The sequence below is a fragment of the Pelodiscus sinensis genome, chromosome 1, assembly GCF_049634645.1.
Source record: "Pelodiscus sinensis isolate JC-2024 chromosome 1, ASM4963464v1, whole genome shotgun sequence".
In the NCBI taxonomy this organism is placed as follows: Eukaryota; Metazoa; Chordata; order Testudines; family Trionychidae; genus Pelodiscus; species Pelodiscus sinensis.
In genome coordinates, this window is record NC_134711.1 from 71,491,497 (window position 1) to 71,518,165 (window position 26,669).

A 26,669-nucleotide genomic window follows, 5' to 3' on the forward strand; every position below is an offset into this window, starting at 1 on the left:
CGTTATTTCAGAATGTCAGTTATTCCGAAATAATGTAGTGCGTGTCTACACAGCAAGCCTATTATTTCTAAATAAAATTTTTTAAAAAATGGGCTTCTTACTCTGACTTCTGTAAACATCACTGTATTAGGAGTAAGGGAAGTCAGGGAAGAGTGCTCTACTTCAAAATAACTGCTGTGTAAATAGCACCAAAAGTCAAAATAAGTTATTTTGACAACGCTACGCAATTAGTGTAGGTCAAGTTGCATAGCTTAGTTTGAGTTTAGCTCTGCTGTGTAGATGTGCCCAGAGAGTTAAAAGGGACCACAAGGACCATCTAGTTTAACCCCAATGATTTTTGCCCCTTCTGTTCCCCCTTAGAATATCTGATTTATTGGTATCTGATTTATTTATACTTTCCTCTTATTTTAAAATGTTGGCAAAACCTGAGATGTTTATATTAATATGTATAAATAATTTATTGAATAATAACATGCAAATGAATTAGCTATGTTTTTCCATATAAAGATATTAATGATTTTTTTTTTGCAATTTACTATATTAACTGTCTATTCCATTAAAATCTAGATATTGTGATGAGGGGCAGAGGAGATTATAAAAAGAATGCAGTACAGTGGTTTCACTAATCACACTGTGTAATATTTAGTCTCTGAAAACTTAGAACAGTAGTCGATGTAACTCAAATCATGATAATGTGATATAATACAGTCATGTGCAGTAACAGTAATATTTCATATACTATCAATACAATTTTTTTAAATACAGCTTTAAAATAGACATGTCAAATGGGTACATCAAAATCTTGTTAAGTTAAAAAGTTAAAAACACAAATAAAATCTTGCACAATATAATAGAAGGATATTCCATCTTTAATTTCTGGTAGCACACTCAAGCTACACCTATTGATTCATGTTGTCACCAGGACCACTGGATGGAATTATTTCCAGGTATCACATTGTTCATCTGTTCTTTAATATAATTTAGTTTTAAAAGCATGATTACTTTAAGCAATTCTTTATAATAAAGAAACACTGTCAAAGCTGGTGGCCAGTAGGTATTCTTTTTTTAAACCTATGCTACTATGGTATATCAGTTTCCTCTTCTTGTGGCTATCTGCTCTGTATTTGATTAGATCTCACAATGAAGTGAAGGGAATCAATAATGTGAGTACTTGCAAAGAAAAGATGTAATATGTTTTGGCTTTTTTGCTACAAGGCTGCAAACTGTTTAAGATTAGTTCTGAGTTCCGTGTGGCCCCAAACTCCAAGTAAAATCAACTGGAGTTTTCAGTATGCAAGAATTTCAGGACTTCCCTCTGCTTTGCCTTCTCTTTCCTTATATCTGAGATATTTTTAAATGACAATAAATAGGACAGAATTTGAGGATTTTTTTTTACTTCTAAGGTAGATGATGATATCTTTAGCTTTCCAGCTTTGACAGTGACTATTCATAAATCTTTGGAAAAGTAAATGTAAACTTTAAAACATTCTTATATATTTTACTTTTACATTCCAATTTGATTTGATAAAGTTCTAAACTTTAAGGACAAACTGACTTACAAGAAAATATGTGTGGAACAATTTACCCTTCTTCTCCCAAATATATTAAACAATGACATAGAAAATAAATTTTAAAATACAAGCTGAGATAGCTGGTTTATACTTCTCACATGAATACGTGACAAACAAAGCGTGGTCTTTTGCTAACATTATCTTACTAGATTTGTAATACATTAATACATGGTAAGCAGAGATCCTATTTCTGTAACAAGTATATTCTGACAATATATATTTTATGGAATAAATATACTGTATATTAAGTTATAGATTTTAGAATAATAGCTATAGTAGATACAAGCAATACCTATATTTAAAAATACGTTCTAGGATTCTCTAGCCTGACACTATTAAATTAAAGTAGATCTAAAATTGCCTCACTCTATTGATGCATAATAAAATATATGGAAACATCAAGAGTAAAAAGCCAATTGCTCCAACAACTGAATAGTTTATAAATATAGTAACTTGCTATTTTCAGGAAAATGATATTATAAACTGGAAGTTAGATTAAAACAACTCTATAGTATATAGTAAAAAGAGGTTATGAAGTGTGATGTGAGAGTTTGTTTTATGCTTGTGGCAAAATTTTGAGCAGATGAAGTTTGGTCAGTGGACTATAAGTTGTTCATTTCTGGAAATAATTGCAGAGAAAGACTTCACCTTCATTAAAAGCCAATCTTGACCTCCTTAAGTAAAACACTGATCTCAGTGAACTAACAGGCCAGAATTTTGTTAGAATAAGGAGTGTAAGATTGGATCTTACAAAGATTTATTCATAAACTCCAAAGTTCTCTATATTTCATAGTGTTTACTTACCATACTGCTCATTAGAAAAAGTCATAGAAATCTTGTATCTGAGACTGCAGCCTTACAAAGAAGATACCAGGTGTTTTGTGGTTCTTAGTAAATTATTCTTGCACCACGTATTCATAACTTCTTGGTAAGTTCAGTTATTGTGTTCCCTCTGTTTCCTTTTAACTGTATGCTGTAATACTGAAGCACAGCTCCAATTGCCTGGTTACTGAATTCTTGATCTATATATTATTCTTGAGAATAACCTAGAATTAAACAAACAAAAACATTTCTCAGAGCTAACAGAAAGAACGGAGGGATTGGGTCACTAATCATAGAGTCATAGAACTGGAAGTAATCTTGAAAGGTCATCAAGCATAGTCCCCAGCACTCATGGCAGTGCCAAGCACCAACTAGATCAGTGCTTTTCAAACTCCAGGTCCTGACCCAGTACTGAGTCATAGAATGTCAGTCACTGCGGCTATGTCTGTACTACAAGGTTTTTGCATAAAATGGTTGTTTTTGCACAAAAACTGGCAGAGATTCCACACCTTGAGCGTGTTTTTGCACACACAAAAAAAATTACAGTAAATCGACAGGACAGAGGGCTTTTGCCAGTAGAGTTATGCCTTTTCCCACAAGGAATAACTCCTTTTTGCGCTACAGCTCGTGCACCAAAAGGCACGTGTGGACGCTCCGCCAGGGTTTCTTGCACAAAAAGAGCCTATCAGAAAAAGCACAGGTGCTCTGATGGCCATTCTGTGAGTGGCCATCAGAGCTTTCTTGAGCAAGAGTCTCTTCCACAAAAGATTTCTTGTGCAAGATTTCTTCTGTAAAAAACTTCTTGCGCAAAAACTCTGCAGTGTAGACAAAGCCTAGGTCTCGTTGCAGGGTGATCAGTGGAGGTGCTACTGCAGGTTACCTACCTATCTCCTCAGAAGTGGCCAGCAGTGGGCCTGGCTCCTAGGTGTGTGTGTATGGGGAAAATAGCACACGCACTGCCCATGCCCTGAGCACTAGCTCCACACTCCCACTGGCTGGGAACCTGCTGTTGGCTGCTTCTGGGGTGCAACATGGTCTGTGTTGCCAAGACAAGCAGGAACCCTGCCTTAGATCCCCTACTTCACTTCTGACTGGAAGCTGCTTGAGGTAAGCCTCTTCTGCCTTAGCCCTGACCCCTCCCCTCAAGCCGAAGCTCTCAGACTCAGCACCACCCGGGAGCCCACATTTTAGTCAAATTATGTTGGGTCGCAGGCATCAACAATTAAACTGGGTCATGGAAAAATATATATGAAAACCACTGATGTAGATCATCCGCTGCTCTTAAAAATCTTCAGTGATGGAGATTCCACAACCTCCTTAGGCAATTTATTCCAATGATGGGAAGTTTTTCCTAATTTCCAACCTAAACCTCCCTTGCTATAATTCAAGACCATTGTTACTTGTCCTATTGTCAGAAGTTAAGGAGAATAATTTTGCTCTTTTTTAGGAATTTGAAAACTGTTATCATGACCTCTCTCAGTCTTCTCTTTTCCAGACTAAACAAACCCAGTTCTTTCAATCTTCCCTTATAGGTCATGTTTTCTAGACTTTTAATTAATTTTGTTGCTCCTCTCTAAACTTTTTCCAATTTCTCTACATCTTTCTTAAAATGTGTTTACCCAGAAATGGACACAATATTCCAGCAGAGGCGTAATCAGCCCTAATATTTTCTTTTCTTCTTCTCTTCCTTCCTCCATTAAGAATACCTTTAACTGGGTATATTTAATACATTTAAATAGTTAGTTGGGGTGAGATTGTTTAAACTGTATTTAAAATGTTTGTGAGATTTTGCATTTTAATGTTTATTGCTTCTTGCAACAATTTAGTTTATGGTAGACAAACACAATTTATGATAGAAAACTGCCATGTATATCTGTAACATGAAGAGGCGAAAACAAAGTCTCCATTAGAATTACAGAACAAAAACCCATTAAACAAAATTCTGACCCTACAAGAAAAGAATCTTGTCTAGAGGTCCAAAGCAGGATCCTACCCTGCATCATGGAACCGCTGGTTTAAAGTTCCTGCTGTACCAGATACTTCCTGGATGACACTGGACAAATCATTTCGCCTCCCCGTTCTTAATCTAGAAAATGGGAGTGATAGGAAAATGCTCTCTCACAGGGATGTTGGAGGCTACACGAAAGACTACACTGTAAGACACTCAAATTCTATAGTAATGTTGGCTATATAAATACCTCAGGTGTGAATGGAATACTGCTTACTAAGATGGAGACAGGATGTGCAACTGAGCACTTTTTCACCACATTATACAATGGAATGACAGTGGTGCTGGTGTAGTTGGGGCTTTTTGTAACTGTGGAAGGGATGGGAAAACTTCTCTTCATATTTGTAGACAATATGCAGTATAGTAGTTAAGAACTATGGGTATGTCTACACTACCCCGCTAGTTCGAACTAGCGGGGTAATGTAGGCATACCGCAATTGCAAATGAAGCCCGGGATTTGAATTTCCCGGGCTTCATTTGCATAAGCGGGGCGCCGCCATTTTTAAATCCCCGCTCGTTCGAACCCCGTGCCGCGCGGCTACACGCGGCACGAACTAGGTGGTTCGAACTAGGCTTCCTAGTTCGAACTACTGTTACTCCTCATTCCACGAGGAGGTAGCAAAAAATTCTTAATTTTTACAAGAAGTTTATTTTGGGGGTGATGGGAGTAAAATACTGTATTCGAGTGTGTCCAGAAAGAACACTAACTTACTGCTCAGATTCTTACTTTTATTCCATGCCAGCTTTGTATGACAGGTACTGATTTCTAGATTTTTGACTTGAAAAAATAGCTCCCAATTTTGATGTGGCAAATCCCTTAGTTTCAAAGTGCTTTTCTTTCTTGTGGTAGGCACACTGACATTTACCAAGCGATGTGCACTCTCCACTCCTGTTGCAATCGGTGCTCCGCACCTGGGAAGAGATGCTCAACCCCTGACAGGTTTGAGCCAAAGGCACGAGCAATGAATAATCTCACCTACGACATGTGATTTTGTTGTGTATTCTGCTGCTGTTGCTGCTGCTGAATTAGCAGTTGCTGCTGCTGTCGGCGTCGTGCTGTCCTGAGTTTTTCAAAACGAGCCTCCATCTCTTCCAGCACTTTGGGAGTGTAGCGCACAACCAACTTTACACTATTTTTAGCAGCCTTCAGAAGCTCCACTGCCTTTTCATGGTGCTCTCCTTCCACACTCTGCAACAAGGGGAACAGAGAGAGTTCTAAAGATGTAGGTTTCATCCAGAGTCCTGTCCTCTTCTTGTATTTGTCACAGAAAGAGAGTCAGTGGCTTAAGATATCTATATTTTAGGCTTTTCAAGTGGTCATTTGGGGAAAAAATGGAAATGTAGCCAGGGTTGATGGATTATCTCTCTTTGTATTTTAAATACCGTGTCTATTTGTATCTGAAAATATGAAAATGAGCATATTTTCTGACTTATACAAAAAACAGGGGCTGGGGTGGAGGGTGGGAAAGTTTTGTAAATATACAAACCCAAATAATGTAAAAACAACTGAATTTAAGAAAAGGTTGACAAATCTTTCCTGTGGTTGCCAAATAAGAGGACAGAATACAGTGAGTGTGAAAACTTAACATAGGTGAGATGCGAGCAGGCTGGAAATTCAGGACTGGCTCACTAGCCTCTCATTTCTAAAGCACTGATACTGCATGGAGCTCAGTGTGATAAGTAAGCACCTGTTTAACTTCAAATAACATGCATAAATCACATCCTTTTTTTGAACAGGAGTTAGTATCATAAATGCAGACCCCTTCCAGTAATGACTGTTAGGTAGCCTATGCAAAATAAGCTAGTACTCTGCATCCAGTCAGTAACAGACAGGCATATGTGCTGCAATGGGAACTTCATTGCATCTGCAAGAGTAAGCCAGAAAGCCAAGGGGTGAAGGATGGACGAGGGACCTTAGTTTCCATAATCTAACTCATGAGCAAATCCTTCTCATGCAGTCACAATGAAGCCTCTTAGACTTGTCCATGTGAGTGCAGAGTTATTAATATAGTTAAGTCAGTGGTGGGTAACCTGCAGCCCATCGGGGTTCTATATGTAGCCACAAGACATTTTACTGACTATTGCCCTTGCAGAGAGTTGCCAGATTCCACTGGTTTCTGTCTATGCTTTGCATACCAGTATTACTAGAGTAACATGCACAGAAAATGAGGGCACATGAAGTGAGGTGTGGGCTGATTGCACACAACACTGACCGGGTGCTCTCTCTGCATCCAAAGTGCTGCTACAGTTCAATTAGCACTCCCCACAAATTCTAGGTACACAAGTAAAGTTAGCAAAACTACCCTATTCCAGGAGACTGTTTTGGTTACGACAAGCATACATCCCAGTCAGATGAAGGAGAGCCACTGATGTGGCCCAATCACTAGTTAAGGTGCTTCATCGATTTAAGTGTTTACAAAATCATAAACTAGCCTGTTACTCCATAGAGGTCACATCTTTTCCCCCACTGGGTTTGAGAGTCTAGGCCCCATCCTGCATGTCTGCTCTGCAATTTTATAGCCCTGAAGCTTTAAACCTGCAAGCCCAAGTTAGCTGACCTAGGCTCTGACATTTGGTGATGCAGGTTTTTTAATCACAATTGTAGACATGCCACGGTGCTAAGCTGTATTTATGATGGACTTAACTGTCTGAAAACAGAGTTTGAACTTGGTTTTAAAAATACTGCAGTTTTAGCTAAATTTTGCAGTAACAGACTGTCTTTCGGTGTGATGGTGTATGTGTGTTGATACGAAAAAAAAAAGATGAGTGATTATGGTGAGTTGTGTGTGTGGCACAAGTGTATGTGAAACAAATTCATGGTTTGTGAAATCCAGACATTTTAAGTATAACATACACATGAAAGAAAAATAGCTTTCTGATTTTTTATGATATATGAAGATGGCTTTTTTCGTTACTATTCTGTTGGGATGTTTACCTGGTTTCCTGGAAGACTGTAAAGGGTGAGTGGAGAACTTCTGCTATCTATGAATTGAAACCTAACTGAGAGAAGTGGGGGGCTTGTTTTTTTTTTTTTTGTAATTCAGCCTATTTGAAACTACTGTTTTTGTTAGCTCCCATTTAACTTTCATACCCAACACCGGTTCAGAGGAAAGCTCTTCTGCTAAACACTGAATACCTTCTTCAATAAAGAGCCAAGAAGCCCCATCTCTGGATTCTTCAGAAAATAAAACTGGGGAGATGAGACATTAGTGACATTACTAAACTTAAAAACAAAGTAGAAATTTTGTTGAATCTTCCTCTATATACAGTTACACTTAAAAGGAGACTAACCCAATTTCCATCCCCTGACCTGCCAACATTGAAGTCAGTGTTAAAAAAGTAGATTCCAGTGTCTCCTTCCCCATTAGCTTATTTGGAATGTAGGCTTGAGCACAGTGAATTCTCTTAACTAAGTATTGTGAAGCAATCACTAATATATTCCTTTTCAATTCCCTGTAATTCTCTACCCCTTTTCTCCAAACCCTTCTTTCGCTGTCTTTCAATTCTGAATTACAGACTTCCAGTCTTCACAAGACATGATATCTAGTCCTTAGAACAAATGACTAATAATGCCTATTTGTGAGAGAAAGCTAGGTCTTCTGTCAGTGAAGTTTCATGCAGTCCCTTAAAAGTGGTACTTTAACTTTATTTGTGGTAGAGAACAGAGGAAAATAAAGGAATGAGGGAGAAAACATACTAACAATTGAAAGATCTTAGAGCCCTGATAAAGGGCAAAATTCTCGTCAGATTAATACATACCTCCCTTTCTCTCAAAATTGACTTGTATTAAGTGATATCTGCTGTGAAATGAAATATACTCCCAAATGTGTTTAATTTCTGATTTGAATGCTTACATTGTTTTTAAATGGTAGGTCTTCAAAAGCAGAGGTGATTTCTCTGAAAGAGGTTTTTCAATTTTTTTCCACTAAATTGCTTGACTGGAGTACATTTCAGGAGTGCAAATTGTTCTACACATTAGGTGGAATGGTGGAGTTCTGTAATGATAGATGATTGTCATATACGTTCCAACTAACAAAAGTGTCTTGGTGCAAAAACCTACAACCAAGTTCTTCATGTGGATTTTAGACCTTTTTTAAATGAATGTTTTTTCATAAAAGAAAATAAATGAAAAAGCTTTGTCACACAGTATATTGAAGCATGTATGTGTTATGATATTTAAAAGGAAACTATACACATATGCCACAAATATCCAAAGAGTAGAAGAAGCACTAATAAAACTCCAACATTGCAAGAATATTTTGGCAGCATTTTAGGGACATCAGATATTAGAAGAAAAAATTGATGGTTTTTGTCACTTTTAATAGATTGTGAATACTGTATGTAACATGGCAGAACAAATATGAATTACTTCTGCTGTGGGACACTATGAGATAGAACTATCAAAGCAGAAGATGCCAAAAGCAGTCATATAACATGACTTCAGTGAAATGTGTAACACAATCAATATTGCTGGTCCTTGAACCTTTTGCTAGCAGAAAACATAACTTAATATAGGGTCCAGCACAGGAGTTACAACAACAACATATTTGAAAAATACTGTCCCAAACAAAAAATAAACAGATTAACTGATGGGGCATGTGTATTTTAAAAATGTGAACATGCTTCAGAAAGCACTATTTTCCAAGTAAGGGGGATGATGATTATCATTTCAGGTGCTTAAATGATAAGGTAAGTCCATTCTGTATTTTGCAGCCAGAGTGAGAAAACACCTTGAACTCACTAACTAAACCCCTTCAGTGTAGTGTCAGATGCATGGCCATATGTTTCTGAAGTACAGATTCTTCTAAATCTCTTCCAGAACCCTCCCACTGCAAGAGCTTAAAATAGCATTAAAGTTGTGTGACCAAGTACACTTTTTAGCTCTTGTTGTGATTATGGTAATACAAATCTGCTGAACATCCACAGATAAAGAAAGTAATTTGCAGAACACAGAATTCCACTATAAATGCTTGAAAAATGATTAGGTGAGAATATTTTTACATAAGAACCAGTATACAGTTGATATTTCTAATGCACAAAACAATCAGCATTCAAATGGAAAACAATGTATAAATAGGGCATTTAAAAACTTATCTGAAAGACAATTTAAATGTACAAACCAAAATTTTGCTGAGATATTGAAGTTTGATTTTTTCCAAAGCTATCCATTTATTTTAATAAACTGAATTCCAGCCATGGAGAATGTACTTAGTGCTTATTGTGCTAGCTATATAATAAATCATTACTATGTGATGTAGTCATATTGATAATTGTAAAGTGACTTCTGTTCTTGTAACTAATCACATGCAGCTTTGCATCCTTCTGCATGTCACTTTCTTCCTAATGAATTATGGTCAATATGAATAGGCATCAGCACTGAGCCCCATAGCACTTAACACTATCTATATTTACCAAGCAGCAATTTTTTTACTTCCCTGGTGTTATTTATAATAGGCAGTAAAGCACATAGCAAGTAGCATATCTTAACTAGCATGCAAGTATTAAACATTTATTTTGTTTTTAAAGAGGATGGATGGTTATAGATGGTGCAGGAAGCAATAGGGCTTATGCCTGTATAATGGACTCAACAAGATTGTGAACATCCACTTCTCACACCAATTACAACACTTTATTGGAATTCATAGTTGCTCATTTTTGGGCTCTCTCTATTTGTATAATGTCCACCAGCTTAACACCATTTTCTTCTAGTTCATAATGAGGGGCTTAACCCTGCTTCTGTAACCACTAGGGGCGGATTTGAACCTGGGACTGCTGAAACTTAGTATAGGATCCTCTACCCTTTGAGCTAAAAGCTGGCGGGCTCTCAGCCCATGTTGTAGAGGTCTCTTGTTCTTATCTGTTGCAGTAGTCTAGGTGCTCCTGCGTGGAACAGTGAAACACAGTTGGTCTATATCTACACTGCAGAGTTTTTGCACAAAAATGGCTGTTTTTGCACAAAATTCACACAAAAAAAGGCATATATGCATGGACAACAGGGGTTCCTTGCACAAGAAACCCCTATCGGAAAAAGCACAGGTGCTCTTATGGCCATTCTGTGAATAGCCATCAGAGCTTTCTTGTGCAAGAGCATCCATGGCAGTGTGGACGCTCTCTTGCGCAAAAGCATATGGCAGTGCGGATGCACCCTTGCGCAAGAACTTTTTGTGGAAGAGCTCTTCCTCAAAAAGTTCTTGCGCAAGAAGCCTGCAGTGTAGACGTAGCCTAGGAGTGTGGATTACACTTCCATTCAAGTCAATTGTAAAACTCACATGGATTGAGTAAATCAAAAAAAGCAGTCATGTAGCACTTTTAAGACTAACAAGATGGTTTATTAAGTGATGAGCTTTCATGGGGCAGACCCACTTCTTCAGATCATATTCTGAAAGTGAATTGCATGACCATTATATAACAGAGGGATACAATGAAGAAGTAAACAAATTATACAGTAATGAATCAGCTACAAAAGGTGGGGGTGAGGGGAGTAGGAAGAGACAAGGAAGGAGGAAATTGCTTATTGTAAGAGTCAATTAAGTGGCTAATCTGGAGTTACTACGAATATCAAAAGGTGGAGAGGCTGTCTTTGTAATGTGTAAGGTAATTATCATCTAAATTAAGGCCCATTTGGATTGAGTAGTGCAGGATAAAGACCTAATAAATTATTACATTACTAAGTAGGTAACTTCTTCCCATCATAGACCTTAGTTCAGGTATTATCAACTAAAGCTAAGTTCAAGGTGAGTTCAGCTACACCTAACACCATTACTGCACTTGGTTTGAATGCTTCTGTGCCTGCTGTCACTCTTAAATTCACAAATTTGGCCAGAAGGGACCATTAGATCATCTAGTCTGACCTCCTGTATATCACTGTGTTAAGCCTAATAACAGTTGTTTAACTAAAGCATAATAAAAGGCTATTTAACACCCTACTTGGCTTCCTCTCTCTTTGTTAATTAACCAGAGAACGGCAAAGAGAAGGATAGTCAGAATATACATTTTTTTTTTAAATCTTAAAGCATTGGCAGGTTCCATCAAGCAGAATAAAAGTAAAAGACATACTGGAGAGATAACAATAGGCAAAGGAATTGCAGATATTATACAGGGAAGCACGGTCATGACTATACCTAGGCACATATAATTATAGTAAAAAGCCCCATCTCAATTGCAGACAAGGAAAAGGAATCTGATTACTGGGCAAGCAGGCAAAGTGAGGTAACCTATTTGAGGTCAAGGTCTGTAAGTAAAGATGCTGGATGAAAATTAGTTTTTTTCTATACTTATGCTGTAGTCTCTAATATCTAACAGTAGGTACTAGATAATGACAGCTATGTCTGTGTCCTGGCTGAGCCATTTGTAGGGATTACTCCCTTACTTGGGGAAGAATACTTTACTCCTCAGCATAATGATAAAGTATTTTTTTAAACTTCTCATGAGACAATTTAAGCAACACCAACCAATCATGCTAGAATAAGTAATACAAGTAATACAAGTTCAGCCCTAGTTTTATATTGATAATTATAAAGTTGGATAACCACCAACATGAGCATAAGCAAGCTGCAGATATCTCATTTTCATTTCATGTTCCACTGCTGATCCATCTGCTGTACTGCACCTGCTGTATATTATTTGCTTCATCTCAGATACAGGTGACCTACTCACAGTGAACAATAGGTTAGCTAAAGTTAGCCCCTTTTTCATCTGTTCTTGAGTTTTCTGTGAACAGATCACTAATTTCATTGTTTATTGTTTCAAATTATTTTAGAATTGTTTTGTGAGGATATAATTCAGCATTTGGATAGCTTGTGAATTGTTAGCAATAGGTATTGTTTCAAATTTTCAACATTTATAATTCAAAATAGAGGTTTTTTTCATTAGGTTAAGTATTCTACCAGAACCTGTAAAGTTGATTGGTCTCTGGTGTAGCTCTTTTATTTAGGAAATCATATTTTCCCTCCCTACTGTGTAGGGATGATTAGCAAAATGTTTACATTTTGCAAAAATTTTCCACTCTGTAGGGGGACAAAGCTGAGACCTTTAGACATTCTCTCTCTCATGGCCTGGTGGGTAGGATACTTGGGATATCATGGTTCAAGTTTCTGTTCCAAATCAGACGGGGCCAGCACTTGAACCCGTCTCTCCCACATACAAAGTGGTGTCCCAGTCCCAAGACTATTAGCTAGTCTCTTGCTTGTTTTTTTTAACTATAAATTCCCATCCTTGACTTGAGAAACCATCCTTAAAAAACTACTATATTCCCACACAAAAGTTCAGTTTCAATGAGCTGTCATTTTCCATTTGAAAAACAAACAAACATTTAATCAACAGAATTCCCAATTAGCTCTAGTTGCTGATGCTTTATTATTCCTTACCATTTTGCCATGAACAGAAAATTAAGCTGAATCCTCAGGCTTGTTATGAATCAGTTTGGGGTGTGAGCCAAATTGGGGTGTGAGCCAAATGTCTAATTTCCACAGGGAGGTGATGGTCAATGGGAGATTTGTATGGAAGTACTGGGTGCATAAGGAATGTAGGATTTTAGTCCTCTGTAAGAATATAGTGTTTCTAGGCCAGAAGCATGCTATTTGAGTGTGTCATAATATTTTAATATTTTACAAAATCTACTAACTGACATTTCACCTCTGCCTCATGGATTTTAATGGGGCCATGCAGAGGGCAAGTCTGTAACAGAATACTTAACTTATGCCACAATGATTTCATGTTTTATGATGACTACTACACTGAAAATTTGCCCTATTCTGATGACAAAAATTGTAACATGAAGAGAAAATATGTTGTAAGCAACTGTAAGAATAAGAAACAGTGTAACTCTAACAAACTAATAAGTCTTCAGATTTTTTTAAAAAACTGTTTAAAAGGCATACATTCTGACCATGGACTTTATGTTATCACTTTCAAAAACTGCAGTGCAGTAAGTTTACTCTTCTCCTGGTATACCACACATAGGAGAAGTGCATCAAATATATGATAAGAAGTTATGGGGCAGAACTTGTCCCAGAGACAGTAGGGCACTGATTTTCCTCCTCTGTGCCTTGCTATTCCAGTTCTGCTGTTTGGAGTCCAAAATGAAACTATTGCAAAGCAACTATATAAAATTACACTTTTTTACTTTACACATCTGCACTCTGTATGCATTTGCTGATTTAAGTGACAAAAATAACACTGCAGAATAACACAAGCGAAAGAGAATGAGCTGGATTTTATTCTTCATTGTGAATCATCAACAAAATTGTTTACTTAGCTCCTTTTTAATTATAATTCTACAAAGCCACAGAAGGCCATATGACTATACAAATGTCACAGAGGGCCTAATCTGGCCTGCAGGACTGTTACTGGCTATGAAGTACAAGAAGAAAAGAGCCCAGTTTGACTCTCCAATTGAAGCACTGGCAATGACAGAAGGTATCTTTTTACTAAATGAATGTACAGTAAACTTCCGATAATCTGACACCTTTGGGACCCACAGGGTGCCGGATTATTGGATATGCTGGAGTACCGGAAGGGGAGGCTATGAAGGGTAGTGGGGGGAGGTGTCGGCGGGGAACTGCGCAGCGTGGGCAGCACTCCAGCTGCTCTGCCCCCAGCTTCCCCAAGTCTGCCGCTGCTGGAACTGACCAGTGGCGGACTTGGGGAAGCTCTGCCCCTGGCTTCCCCAAGTCCGCTGCTGGTCAGTTTCAGCAGCACCGGACTTGGGAAAGCCGGGGGCAGAGCAGCTGGGATGCTCTGCCCCACAGCTTCCCCAAGTCTGCTGCTCATCAGTTTCAGCAGCGGTGGACTTGGGGAAGCCGGCAGGCGGAGCAGCTGGAGTGCTGTCGGGTTGGTCCCACAGCGCCGCTCAGGTGAGGGGTGGGGCTGCGGGACCAACCCGGCACCACCCCAGCTACTCTGCCCCATGCTTCTCCGAGTCTGGCGCTGCTGAAACTGACCAGCAGCGGACTTGGGGAAGCCGGGGACAGAGCAGCTCCAATTGTCCGTCTGGTCAGTGCACTTCCGGGTTCCAATTGGTGACGGACTATCGGGAGTGCCGGACCACTAGATGCCGAACAACTGGAGTTTTACTGTACTTTTTTGCAGAAATGGAGACAATAAACAATGGAACTCCGTAAGGATATTTTTAGAGGTGAGCCACACTGAAAGATGAAACTAACCAACCAGCAAAAGAGGTGATGGCACACCATCCTTTAGTTTACTGTAAATGCCAGCATTTTAAACCTTCATTTTGAAAAATAAAATCTCACATGAAAAAGAAAATCACTCTAAACTTTTCACATACCACTCCATTAACAGAAAGCAGCTGGTCTCCCCGCTTGAGTCCTCCATGTCTTTCTGCCACCCCTCCAGGAATGATACGAGAAATATATATAGGAGAGTTTTGTTCCTTTCCTCCCATCACATTAAAGCCAAGACCTTCATCAGTCTTTGGCAGCTCTACTACTCGAGGGTGTGAATGGCCTTCACTTGCTGCAAAAGCAGCAACTGTTGCCTGGAAAAAAAGAGAGTTATTTGGCCATGTAATGAGATTACAGTTAAACCCTGTTGTTTGTTTTGCAGAAAGAATTTGTTCACATGAAAATAATATTTTGAAATTCTATCAAAGATCTGAAAGCACTTTATAAACATTAAGTTTCAAATCATTCCTTTGAAATACTTGGGTAAATAAGCACTGAGAAATTAAGCGACTTGCTCAGCATCACACAGAAATATATGTTAAAAGGCAGGATTGCAAGTCATCTGTTCTAACTCTCTAACACATTACTTCTTATTTTAAAGCTATTTTTGTCACTCCGTTTTTTCCTTACTGGTGTGCAAAATAATGATACGACATTCTGCTGTTCTTTTAGTTTATGTAACTTAGATAAAGTTAATTGTTTCCCCCAACTCAGTATGTATGGGACTGATTATTTGGTTTATTCTTCACCAAAACAACAACAACAACAAAAAGAAAATCCTGATGAAGGATATTTTCATTTAGATTATTTTATTAAATAGCCTCAATAAAATCTTTCTGTTGAATGAAGCAATGATAGATTAATATCTTTTACAACAGGGACAAGTCCTTTTATACTATATCTGCATTTTATATAGATATGTCTTGAAAATTAATGTTACATAATCTTCAGATTACGGAAATATAAAATGAATTAAAAAAAACTAAATAGCAGCTCTTACTCTATAAAAATTACAAAAAGGTAAGACATTGTAAATCTTGTATGAAGAATCTTTCACTAGCAATTGTTTCTTTTTAGTTGTAGCCCCTGGTAAAGCATTAAGTAAACATTAAAACAATTATCTCTACTTTTCAACATATCCTCATACTTAAAATTACTGCAGTAGTTCTACATAATATTAATGCTTGTTCAGCATTCTAATGTCTATGCTTAATAGAAGCTAGTAGATGATATGAATATAATGGATCATTCTCAGTTATATGTACTTGCTCATGCAAACCTTGTCATCATGCATACATTAAATGTCAGACATGAATGCACTAGGAAAATGCAATGCAGACAGCCCAGAAATAACCAGGAAGTATTGCGATATTCAAACATTGCTCTGTAACCCTGCTGTTCTATATGAATAAGAAATGAGAATGGCAAACACTATTCAGAATGTTTTACCCTTTTTATACCACATAGCAATCATTTTTGTGTTTATCTTCAGTGTCAACAAATCATGATCTAACATAATTTTCTACATTCAGCAGTAGAACCTTTACAAATCTACATTGTTCATTTGAACTGTCAATTAGAAAAGGTTAACTCATAAGAAATAAGCTTATGGTAATAAGCCTAATTCAATATAACTAAAATGAAATGAAAAACCAAAATGTAGGAAAAATCTAATATTTTAGTTTACTGTACAATAGGCTAATTATTTTAAATGTACTGGTTTAACTGGAACATTTTTTTCTGAAATGCTATAGGTATCTTTGATAGCAAATTTCTGATCTTTGTCTTTTTATTAGTGTGTTAGGAGGTTTTTTATTTGCCCTTTCTCCTACATTTACAAGGAAGTAATAAAAATAAAAGCCAGAGGATTTTTGCCATTGACTTCACTGGGATCTTAATGAATTCTTTTCCTGAAAAATACCATGGGTTTCCTTGAACACACTTACTACATGATAGCTACATAACCCATTTAGCAAGTGGAGGGTAATCCTGTGTGCCAAATAGTAATGGAAGGAGCTAGTTCTGTGATGAAGCCTTGTAAGAAGCAATTATTTTTGTTCATGCACTAAAAACACAAATTGGGTTACATAATGGGTGCAAATAGGATTCTTTAATCAATACAGAGGAATTCACATGTAGTTACCACACAGACTTATCAGACTTACATACTAGGACCCTGTTTTTCAGAAGTGATGGGCACCCAGAGCTCCCATTGACTTCAACTGGAGTCTTGTGTGCTCAACATCTCTGAAAATCCTACATGCACTGATTGGAGGCTAGACCACTTGCTACTTGGATGAGCCCTATAAGAGAATTTGTCATAAAAATATTGATATTCCAGGTTTAATTCTACAGAATGAACTAGTAGATTTGCTTTTGCAAACTAATTTTTCAATAAACCACCAGATCCCATGATATCATTCTCTTTTCTTAAGCTACAGAAGCAGCATAAAGGTTAAATTTGCCATTAGGATTGTTACCTGGGAAGTAGCACTGGTTCTAGACTCTGGGCTGCCACTGATGTCTAAATTTTCTTACAGAGCACACACGAATACCTGAAACACACACGCGCACAGTCAATTACTAGGTCACTTTGGTAACATGTACTTCAATAGTTACACAGGTCTTACCTTTGCAGTGGCTCTGGCACGGAATTCTGGGCAGCCATTAACCGTTATGGTTTCATGCATATATTGGTATACCTAAAATGTGTGCGGAAACAAGGAAGAATTAATTATAGGGAACAAACAAAAACTTAATTTTATTTTACCCTACACAGGATATACTCTTTCAATCATAATATGGTTTCATTAATGTTCCCTTAGTACAATTAAGGAATCCGGTGTTCGTTACCCTAGTTATACATTTTGTTCTCTTGAAGACATTCTTTGCGATCCTTTCTCTGAACTCCCAAAATTGCTCTCTACCTATCTACATGCCTACAATTTTACAGAGTCAGTCCCCATCCTACCACTGGCCACCTTCTGCCCATGTCTGCCTTGAACTGTGCCCATTGCCTCTGACAGGAATTTGATGAATTCTGTGACCTCTGAACCCTCTCATGAACTGGGAAGTCAGGAGGTGAAATAATTAAAAAAAACCCTTTCTTAGTAGGGTCTGCGGTGGGAAGTCCACATTAAATGTTGTGGAATTTAAGTGTACAATGTGTGCATAGTCATTCAGTGCTGTCTAAGCTCGATGGTGCTGAATTTAATTTTTGCTTTAACCTTTTGGCACAAATGGTGCAGAGTAAGGGAGAACAATCTGGGTGGTAAATTAGGAATGGTGTAATTATTTTCTGTGTAATGTCTGCAAGAAAATATTTTTTAGCCACAAGTAACTCTTAGCACTTCTCTTACAAATCTATAGGTTTTATCAATTCTTGTAATTTGTTTTGAGCAAGAATTACAAAATTCAAAAGGAGTGTCTTATTTCTAGTACACTCAATTAGTATCTCTTGTGGCTTATCTGTTTTGAAAGAATCAGTTGGCCCCTAAATGTTTCCAGCTATACTGGAAAAGATCGACAAAACGCCCTTTCTGCATCTGATACACAGTTCTGATACACTTTTTTTTAATAAAAGTGGCCTTTTTTGAAAAAACTTCACCTGCGTCTAGACTGATGTCACATTCTTTCAAAATTAAATCGAAAGAAAACAGCGTTTTTTTCTACAGCAGTAAGCCTCATTTTACAAGGAAGAACGCCTTTTTTCGAAACAGGTCTTTTGAAAAAAGGAACTCTTGAATGCAAACAGGGCTTTTTCAAAAGAGAGCATCCAGATTGCCTGGGTACTCTCTTTCAAAAAAGTGGATCGCTTTTTCAAAAAAAGTTGTGGCTGTCTAGTCAATCTCTTTCGAAAGAAGCTTTTTTGAAAGATTCTTTTGAAAAAGCTTATTTCGAAAGAAGAGTGTAGTCTAGATGTATCCCAAGTTTAGGTTTGGAGCAGGCTTTTGGTTTTTTCTTATGAGAGGTACAGCTGCCACCATGAAGAGGGGAGAATATAATGTGCAAGTAGGTGGAAATCAAGGGAAAGGCAAAATGAGGGAATAGGAAACCCAACAGATAATTGAAATTTTGTATAGCAGACAAATGTACCAGAATGGAGAATTAATAGATTATCATCAGCATAGAAACCACAGTAGGGCTGGTTTCTGGGCTACTGAAAACTAGGTTTAATGGGGATAAAGCAGACTAGGGGAATAGGATGAAGCCTTTTGTCCATCTCTTGATAGGCTGAAATCCTGACTCTGTTGAAATAAATGGAAAAGCTTACATTGATCTCAGTACAGCCAAGATACTACCCTAACATTTAAAAATAAATAAATAATATCCAAGTACTGAGATCATTGACTCAGTAATCCTTAAACTTCCTTTTTTGTTTAAACTGGGTATAATGGGTTAAACCTACATAATCGGCATTGATTTAGGTAGCACAATTTAGTGCTTCCAAATATTAAGCTGTAAAAATTCATTAGAACCTCAGTTACAAACACCTTGGAAACAGAGGTTGTTTGTAACTCTGAAATATTCGTAATTCTAAACAAAACATTATGGTGGTTCTTTCAAAAGTTTACAAATGAACATTAACTTAATACAACTTTGAAGCTTTACTTTGCAGAAGAAAATGCTGCTTTCCTTTTTTTAACATAGTACTATGCTATACTTGGTTTCTTTATCTCTGTTGCTGCCTGATTGCAAACTTCCTGTTCCAAATGAGGTGTATGGTTGACTGGTCAGCTCATAACTCTGAGGTTCTACTGTATAAGATTTACCATACCAGACTGAAATACTGCCTCGCTTCAGCTGTCCAGCGTACTGTTGCTTTAAAACCACTGAGCCAATTACACAATGCTGTATGTTCTTGACACCCACATATCTGTTTTATCAGAAGCATGAGATCTGATTAGCCTTATAATTGTTTGCACAGCCACATGCGGGTCACAAATTAACAATATATGAGTGACTTGGAGATTTATGATTACAGTGAATTATGTTGAAAATTAACCACAGTATTCTATCAAGATAAGCCATGAGAAGTTATCTGAAACATTGATTATGTAGTTTGGACAAGCCAAAGGGTGGTAGGTATTAAAAAAATCAGCAGTTATCAAATGGAACTGATTAATTCAGCAATATGTATATATCAGCATGTATGTGGCAGGTTGACACAGAAGTTACTTAAATAAACGCCGTAGTGGTGAGAGAATAAGATTTTTAGAATCTATCTATCTATCTATCTATATCTAATTTCTGCAGTCATGTGAAAGCATGAATTTCAAATCTTTCCATTCACTAAGAATTTTTTTTAAATTAGCAAATTTAAGATGGTGTTGTCTAAATAATTGCCAGTATCACCATGGTGACCATAATATCTGCAATACAGTTGAATTTGGATAGGAATTTCTCTTGTAATTTAAAACCCATTCACTATAAGCAATTGATGTTATTACCCTTGAATATCAGCTTGATGCAACACCAAATCCAATTTCCCCTACCCAATTATCACATAATGCTTAATATAAATTGAGATTATGAAAGAAATAAAATCTACATCTAAATGACTTTCACATTATTAAGTTAAACAAAACAATAAAAGGATTGTCTATACCTGTTCTAACAAGCCCTTAAAGCTTTAAGTCTCTTAGGGTATGTCTACACTACAGCACTAATTCGAACTAATTTAATTCGAATTAGTTAATTCGAACTAAGTTAATTTGAATTAGTGCATCTAGACCTAAAAACTAGTTCGAATTAGCATTGTGCTAATTCGAACTAGCATGTCCACATTAAGTGGACCCTGAACCGAGGTTAAGGATGGCCGGAAGCAGTGCCGGCAGGGCATCAAATGAGGACTTAGAGCGTGGAGCTGCTGTCTCAGGCTAGCCGAGGGCTGTGCTTAAAGGGACCCGACCTCCACCCTGGACGGACAGGTCTTAGGGGTTCCCCGCTTGCAAAGCAGTCCTGGCTTGGAGTGCCCTGAGTGTCCACACTCGGCACATCACAGCACACAGCCATCAGCCCGGCTGCACTTGCCGCAGGCTGCTATCCAGAGGGGGGTTCAATCAAGGGGCTTCGGGAGAGCTTCCACCCCGAGGAGCCCGCAGAGCCAGCCCATTCCTCCCTCACCTCCTTCCACTTACCCCTCCCTAGTCCTCCTTCCTGATGTACAAAATAAAGGACACGTGTGTTCAAAAATAGAAACTCTTTATTTAACAAAACTCGGGGAGACTGGGAAAAGGAGGTGGGAGAGGGAAAGAGAGAGGGTGGGAGAGGGGAGGGCAACTAAAATGATCAGGGGTTTGGAACAGGTCCCATATAAAGAGAGGCTAAAGAGACTGCGACTTCTCAGCTTAGAAAAGAGGAGACTGAGGGGGGATATGATAGAGGTCTGTAAAAGCATGAGTGGTTTGGAGAGGGTGCATAAAGAAAAGTTCTTCATTAGTTCCCATAATAGAAGGACTAGAGGACACCAAATGAAATGAATGGGTAGCAGGCTTCAAACTAATAACAGGAAGTTCTTCTTCACAAAGCAAGTAGTCAACCTATGGAACTCCTTGCTGCAAGAGGCTGTGAAAGCTAGAACTATAACAGAGTTTAAAGAGAAGTTAGATAAAGTCATAGAGTTTGGGTCCATGAAGTGGTATTAGCCAGGGGTAGAAATGGTGTCCCTGGCCTCTGTATGTGGAAGGCTGGAGATGGATGGCACGAGACAAATGGCTTGGTCATTGTTTCGGTCCATCCCCTCCAGGGTCCCTAGTGTTGGCCGCTGTCAGCAGACAGGCTACTGGGCTAGATGGACCTTTGGTCTGACCCAGTACGGCCATTCTAAGCTCAGGGCTCAGGGTCGGGGGTCTCACTGGACCACCCTGATTTTCATGCAAACCTGCTCCTGGGTGGCCAGGCTGGCAGCTATCCTACCCTAGACGGCCACTTTCCTATGCCTAGTGCGGACGTCGTGGATGAAGTCCACGATGTCCGCACTTGACCAGGTGGGCGCCTGCCTCTTGCGGACCCGGGCAGGCTCCCGGGAGCCACCAGCCTGGTCCCGGGAAGAGGCGGAGGGCTGGGTGGCAGTGGGTGGCTGGTTCGTGCCGTGCCAGGTGCAGGGTCTGCTGGCTGGGTGCTGGCAGGCTTGCACCTGGCACGGGCACCGTAGCCAGCCCATGCCCCTTTAAGGGCTCCGGGGCCGGGAAGGGGGTAGACGAGTTTCCCTGGTGGTGCCCAGAGTGGCCACCAGGGAAAGCTGGGGAGGGCTAGCCTCCCACTAGTTCGAATTAAGTGGCCACACAGCCCTTAATTCGAACTGCTTAATTCGAACTAGGTGTTAGTCCTCGTAGAATGAGGTTTATCTAGTTCGAATTAAGTGCTCCACTAGTTCGAATTAAGTTTGAACTAGCGGTTTGTATGTGTAGCGCCTATCAAAGTTAATTTGAACTAACGTCTGTTAGTTCGAATTAACTTTGTAGTTTAGACATACCCTATGGGTATATCTACACTTGCCCCCTAGTTCAAACTAGGGGGCAAGTGTATACATACCCTTACGTATTACTCATTGTAACATCATATACAAAGTATATAGGGCTCCATAAATAACTATCATATGTCTGTAGTCACTATATCTCTTTTATCTAAATTATTTGAGTATCACCTCAGGCATTTAGACTGTACTGTACACAAAGAAATGCATACAACCAATCCATTCTGATGACTATTCTATATGTACAGATAAACCCCAAAAATATTCTTTGATCTGAAGGGAACACAGCTAGTTTTTTTCAAACACTTAGTATATGTCAAAGACCAGACATAGTTTTTAAAATCTTATTGCCAATTCCAACATCAGCAATACATCTAATGAAAGTTTTCTTAGCATACTACAATTCTCATTCATACAACATAATTTTTTAGAACAGTCACCAAAGATTTATTCAGACAAAACATTGCTCATGACAAATCAAAGACTACAAAGATTCAGTACTATGAATACAAGTGTCTGAACAAATATTTGGGGATGTTTAATAAAGAGGTCTCTGAAAATGGCATCCTATGGTGCCCATGAAAAAGACAGTACCTATTAATGTAACTGGTGCTCTTCCATTTATCTTAGGGGTGTGTTTTTGACACATGCCCTGGTGCCAGAAGTTTTTCTTTTTGTAGTATTTGTGGGGGATTGGATCTGGCGTGCTCTGAAGTGGCATACATGTGACATGTTATATAGGGCACTGGCTCCTCCAACTTCTTGCCAGAAACTCCAACAGTAGAGAAGAAGAGTAGGATGTTGAATGGATATGAGCAACACATCTTGGCCCTCAGAGGAGTTCAACTCTCAGGTCCTATTGTATTCCTACAGCTTAATATTTAGAAACACCAAACACAGCACTAGACATGGAAACAGGTAACATGAAAGCTATCTTCCATGACAGATGCAACAAAAAGCATGAGGCAGGCTCAAAGGGTGGCCCTGTTAGTCTAGAGAAGGCCATATTGAGGTTCCAGTATGGAATGCAGGACTGGACTTGAGGAAATAGCCCCTTTAAGCCCTTTAGGAACCTTGTAGTTATGTCCTGAGAGAATACCAGACTAGCCTGGGATTGGTGGGTGCAAGGCTGAAATGGCCACCAAATGCACCTTAAGAGAAGAGTGTGTGTAGATAGAAGTATGTGCCAAGGCTTGATTTTTCAGATAAAACAGGTAATAAAAATGGACCTGCAAGGAAGTATGCAAGGGGGAAATACCCCGATCAACTGCCCATGGGAAAATCTGATCCACTTTGCCAGGTATGACTTTCTGGCCAAGGACATCTGACTGCTGAGAAGGACCTGTTGCACCCCTTCCAAACAGCACTGCTCCTTTGGATTTAGCCATGCAGCATCCACACTGTGAGGTAGAACAATGGGAGCATGGGAAATAAAAGCCAGCTATGATCCTGATACAGTAGATCTGGACGATTCAGCAAGGGCTACAGAGGGAGCACTGTCAAGCTCAGGAGCATGCTGAACCGATGTTGGTGGCCATGCCGGGGTGATCAGGATGACCAGAACTTTGTCTTGTTTGACCTTGAGCAGGACCTTGTTGATGATAGGGATTGGCGGGAGCACACTCAACAGGTCTTCCATTGAGGGCCAGAAGAAGGCCTCAGAGAAGGAAACTTTTTCTCTTCCCCCAACTGGAAGAGAACTTGTAACACTTCCTGGTCAGCTGGGTGGCAAATAGGTCCGTTTTAAGGATGTTAAGTATCAACTAACTGACTACTCAAATCGTCAATGCATTTTTGCATTGACGATTCAATGAGTTGATAGGGCTGCTCCATCTTTGAAGTGTAGCAACAGCCCTTAGGGCTGTTGCAACACTTCAAAGATGAAAGATGAAATACCGCAGGGAGCCTGACGCTGGGCTCCCCATGGCATTTCAAAGATGAAAGCGCTGCATGGAGCCTGACGTCAGCTGGGGACTCCCCAGCTGACCCTGGGCTCCGTGCAGCACTTATGCTTTGAAATGCCATCGGGAGCCCAGCATCAGGCTCCCTGTGGTATTTCAAAGGGGCAGCACTGCAGGGAGCCCAGGGTCAGTGGGGGAATCCCCAGCTAATCCCGGGCTCTACACACCATGGGCAGCCTGGGGACACTCCAGTTGGCCCGGGCTGCATGCTGCGTTTCAAAGTGGCAGCACCACTTGGAGCCCAGGGGTTGGCCCAAGGCTTCAAGCAGCACTGCTGCTTTAAAGCACCTCTTCCTCTCCCCCTCCTTTGCTGCCTATTTTTGATAGAGGCAGTAAGGGGGTGAAGGGACTAGTTGACTATCCTGTCGACTATCCGATAAGCATTAGCTTATCGGACAGTTGACTAGTCAGGTAGTCTTTCACATCCCTAGTCCATTTAGGGAATTCCCCACCTCTGGAAGATTGTGGAAATGACCTATGAGTGGAGTGCCCACCCATCTTGAGTGAAAAGTCTCTGCTCAACTGATCTGCCAGTGTGTTCTGGCCCCCAGGAGATGACATGCTTCCAGATGGATTCCATGTTTGAGAGAGAGCCTCATGGCAGAGGGTTGAGGAGTGCGCTCTCTCTTGCCATGTTATCCATTAGAACTCTGAACAACTTGACTGACAGCTCAGGGGGAAAGATCACACATGCCTTGTGGACTCCCTGGAGTTCCTTGATGTTTATGTGGATCTCTATCTCCTCAGAGATTCATGTACCCGTAGTCTGGAGATTGCGGAGGTGGGTTCCCCAACTGAGATCCAAGCATCCGAGATCAGCTCAATCAAATGGGAAAGGTCATGAAATGGAACACCTGTGACAACATTGTTTGGATTGGACCACCAACTAAGCGAGGTAAGTGTCTTCAGTAGAATAGACATGACCATTTCTAGATGGTGTTTGGACTGGGAGTAGATCGTTGCAAACCACTGTTGCAGGGTTCACTTCCTAAGTGTGACATGGTACACCACAAATGTGCATGTGGCCCAGAAGGCAGAGGCATTCCCTGTAGGGGGAATGCTGAGACTTCCACAACAAAGTCCACAAGTGGCCAAAATCTTTTCCGTGGAAGGAACATCCTGACTGAGGTAGAATTGAGCACTGTTCCAATGAACTCGGTCCTCTGCATCAGTACTAACATTGGTTCTGTGTCATTCACCAACAAGCCAAGATGACCACATGTGGTGAGCAGCAGCTCAATGTCCTCTTGGACCTGGAACTGCCTTTGATGAGCCCGTCATCCATTTATAGATATATCTGGATATCCAACTTCTGGAGATAAACCACTACCACTAACTTGCCTTTGGTGAACACATGTGGGGCTGTAGCTAGGCCAAACAAGAGGACCACAAACCAATAGTGGTTGATACCTACCATAAAACAGAGGCAGTGTCTTTGCCCCTTGGAGACAGCGATGAAGAAGTACACATTCTTGAGCTCAAGAGTGGTGTACCAGTCTCTGGAACTCAGGGAGGGGATGACAAAGGCCAGAGAGACCATGCGGAACTACAATTTTGCTAGGTAGCATTTCAGTCCAGATTGAAGCTCGCATTTGGAATCAAAGTTATGAATAACACTTCTGGTTTCTGTACTTCAGAGAAAACTCTTCCACCAGAGGCAACACGAGGGGGGTGCACATGGGGCCACGTGCTCCTCCATGCACCCTTCCAAGGAAGGAAGGGCCAGCCAGCAGCTGGTAAAAGGACTGGCATTAGTGGCAGGAGTCTGTGCTGTGGGACCCCTCCTTCCTCCTTCCACTCACCGGCAGCGGCAGCAGAGAAGGCGTAGGCCGGGCGGCTCCTGGCAGCACTGGGGATTGCTAAGAAGAAATGGGAGGGTAAGGATGGAACAAGGACAGGGCAGGGCAGAGGAAGGGGCAGGGACAGGCAGTGCAATTCCCCCTCCTTCCCTGCCACAAGTCATCACTGTCTTCCACCATGTCTATGCACAGTAGTTCGTCTACTTTTTGCATGAGACTCTCATGAGAAGGATCCCTGAAGAGGGATGGGGAGGGGAAACAGAAAGTAACTACAAGGTTTACCATGCACTATCCCACCAAGGATCTAATGTTATGCCCCCCCCCCCCAAGCTGGCAGGAAAGGCAACAGACAATGGGCAAACAAAAGTGGGAAACTACACTTAATTTCAAAACAATTAGAAGAACAAAGTTTAATGAGAAGTGGTGGTGTTAGCTGCACCAGCACACTTCTAAACACCATCAGTGGTGGCAAGGAACTGATACTCAGGAGAGCCAATGGTGCCCTATATGCCACGGCATATGTGCATCATTCCAGAGGGTACCAGAACCAATACCCTACAAGCAAACACACCTATAATGAATGGACACAAGCAAGCACTGGAAAAAGAACATCAACCATCTTGAATGACCATGTGAGATACAGTTTAATGTGCCATGTCTTGTTCTGTCATTTCAGTGGAAAAGCAAACAGACTATAATTGCTTTCATTTTAATCTTTTTCTCAAACAGAAATAATGTGAATATACAAAGCAAGAAGTCGTCAAAGGCTCAATTAAATGTCAAGAAATTTGCCAGTCTAACTGCACATATAAAAAGAAAAATCCCCACATTTCAAAATAATGTTGAA

The 26,669-nt window shown here is 39.8% G+C and overlaps 1 protein-coding gene across 2 annotated transcripts in view; it reads right to left on the minus strand.

The window, feature by feature from the left end:
• Positions 1-529: 529 nt before the first annotated feature.
• LIN7A (lin-7 cell polarity scaffold A) overlaps positions 530-26,669 on the minus strand; it is a 76,767-nt gene continuing 50,627 nt past the window's right edge. The window contains exons 3-6 of one of the 2 annotated variants that reach the window (XM_075932489.1): positions 17,216-17,287; positions 14,690-14,899; positions 5,382-5,590; positions 530-2,617 (exon numbers count right to left, since the gene is read on the minus strand). In XM_075932489.1, the coding sequence (XP_075788604.1) occupies positions 2,578-2,617; positions 5,382-5,590; positions 14,690-14,899; positions 17,216-17,287 (531 nt within the window). In that variant the 3' untranslated portion in view covers positions 530-2,577. Of the gene's footprint in view, positions 2,618-5,377; positions 5,591-14,689; positions 14,900-17,215; positions 17,288-26,669 lie in introns of both variants that reach the window. The other variant, XM_075932498.1, reaches the window with a different exon arrangement.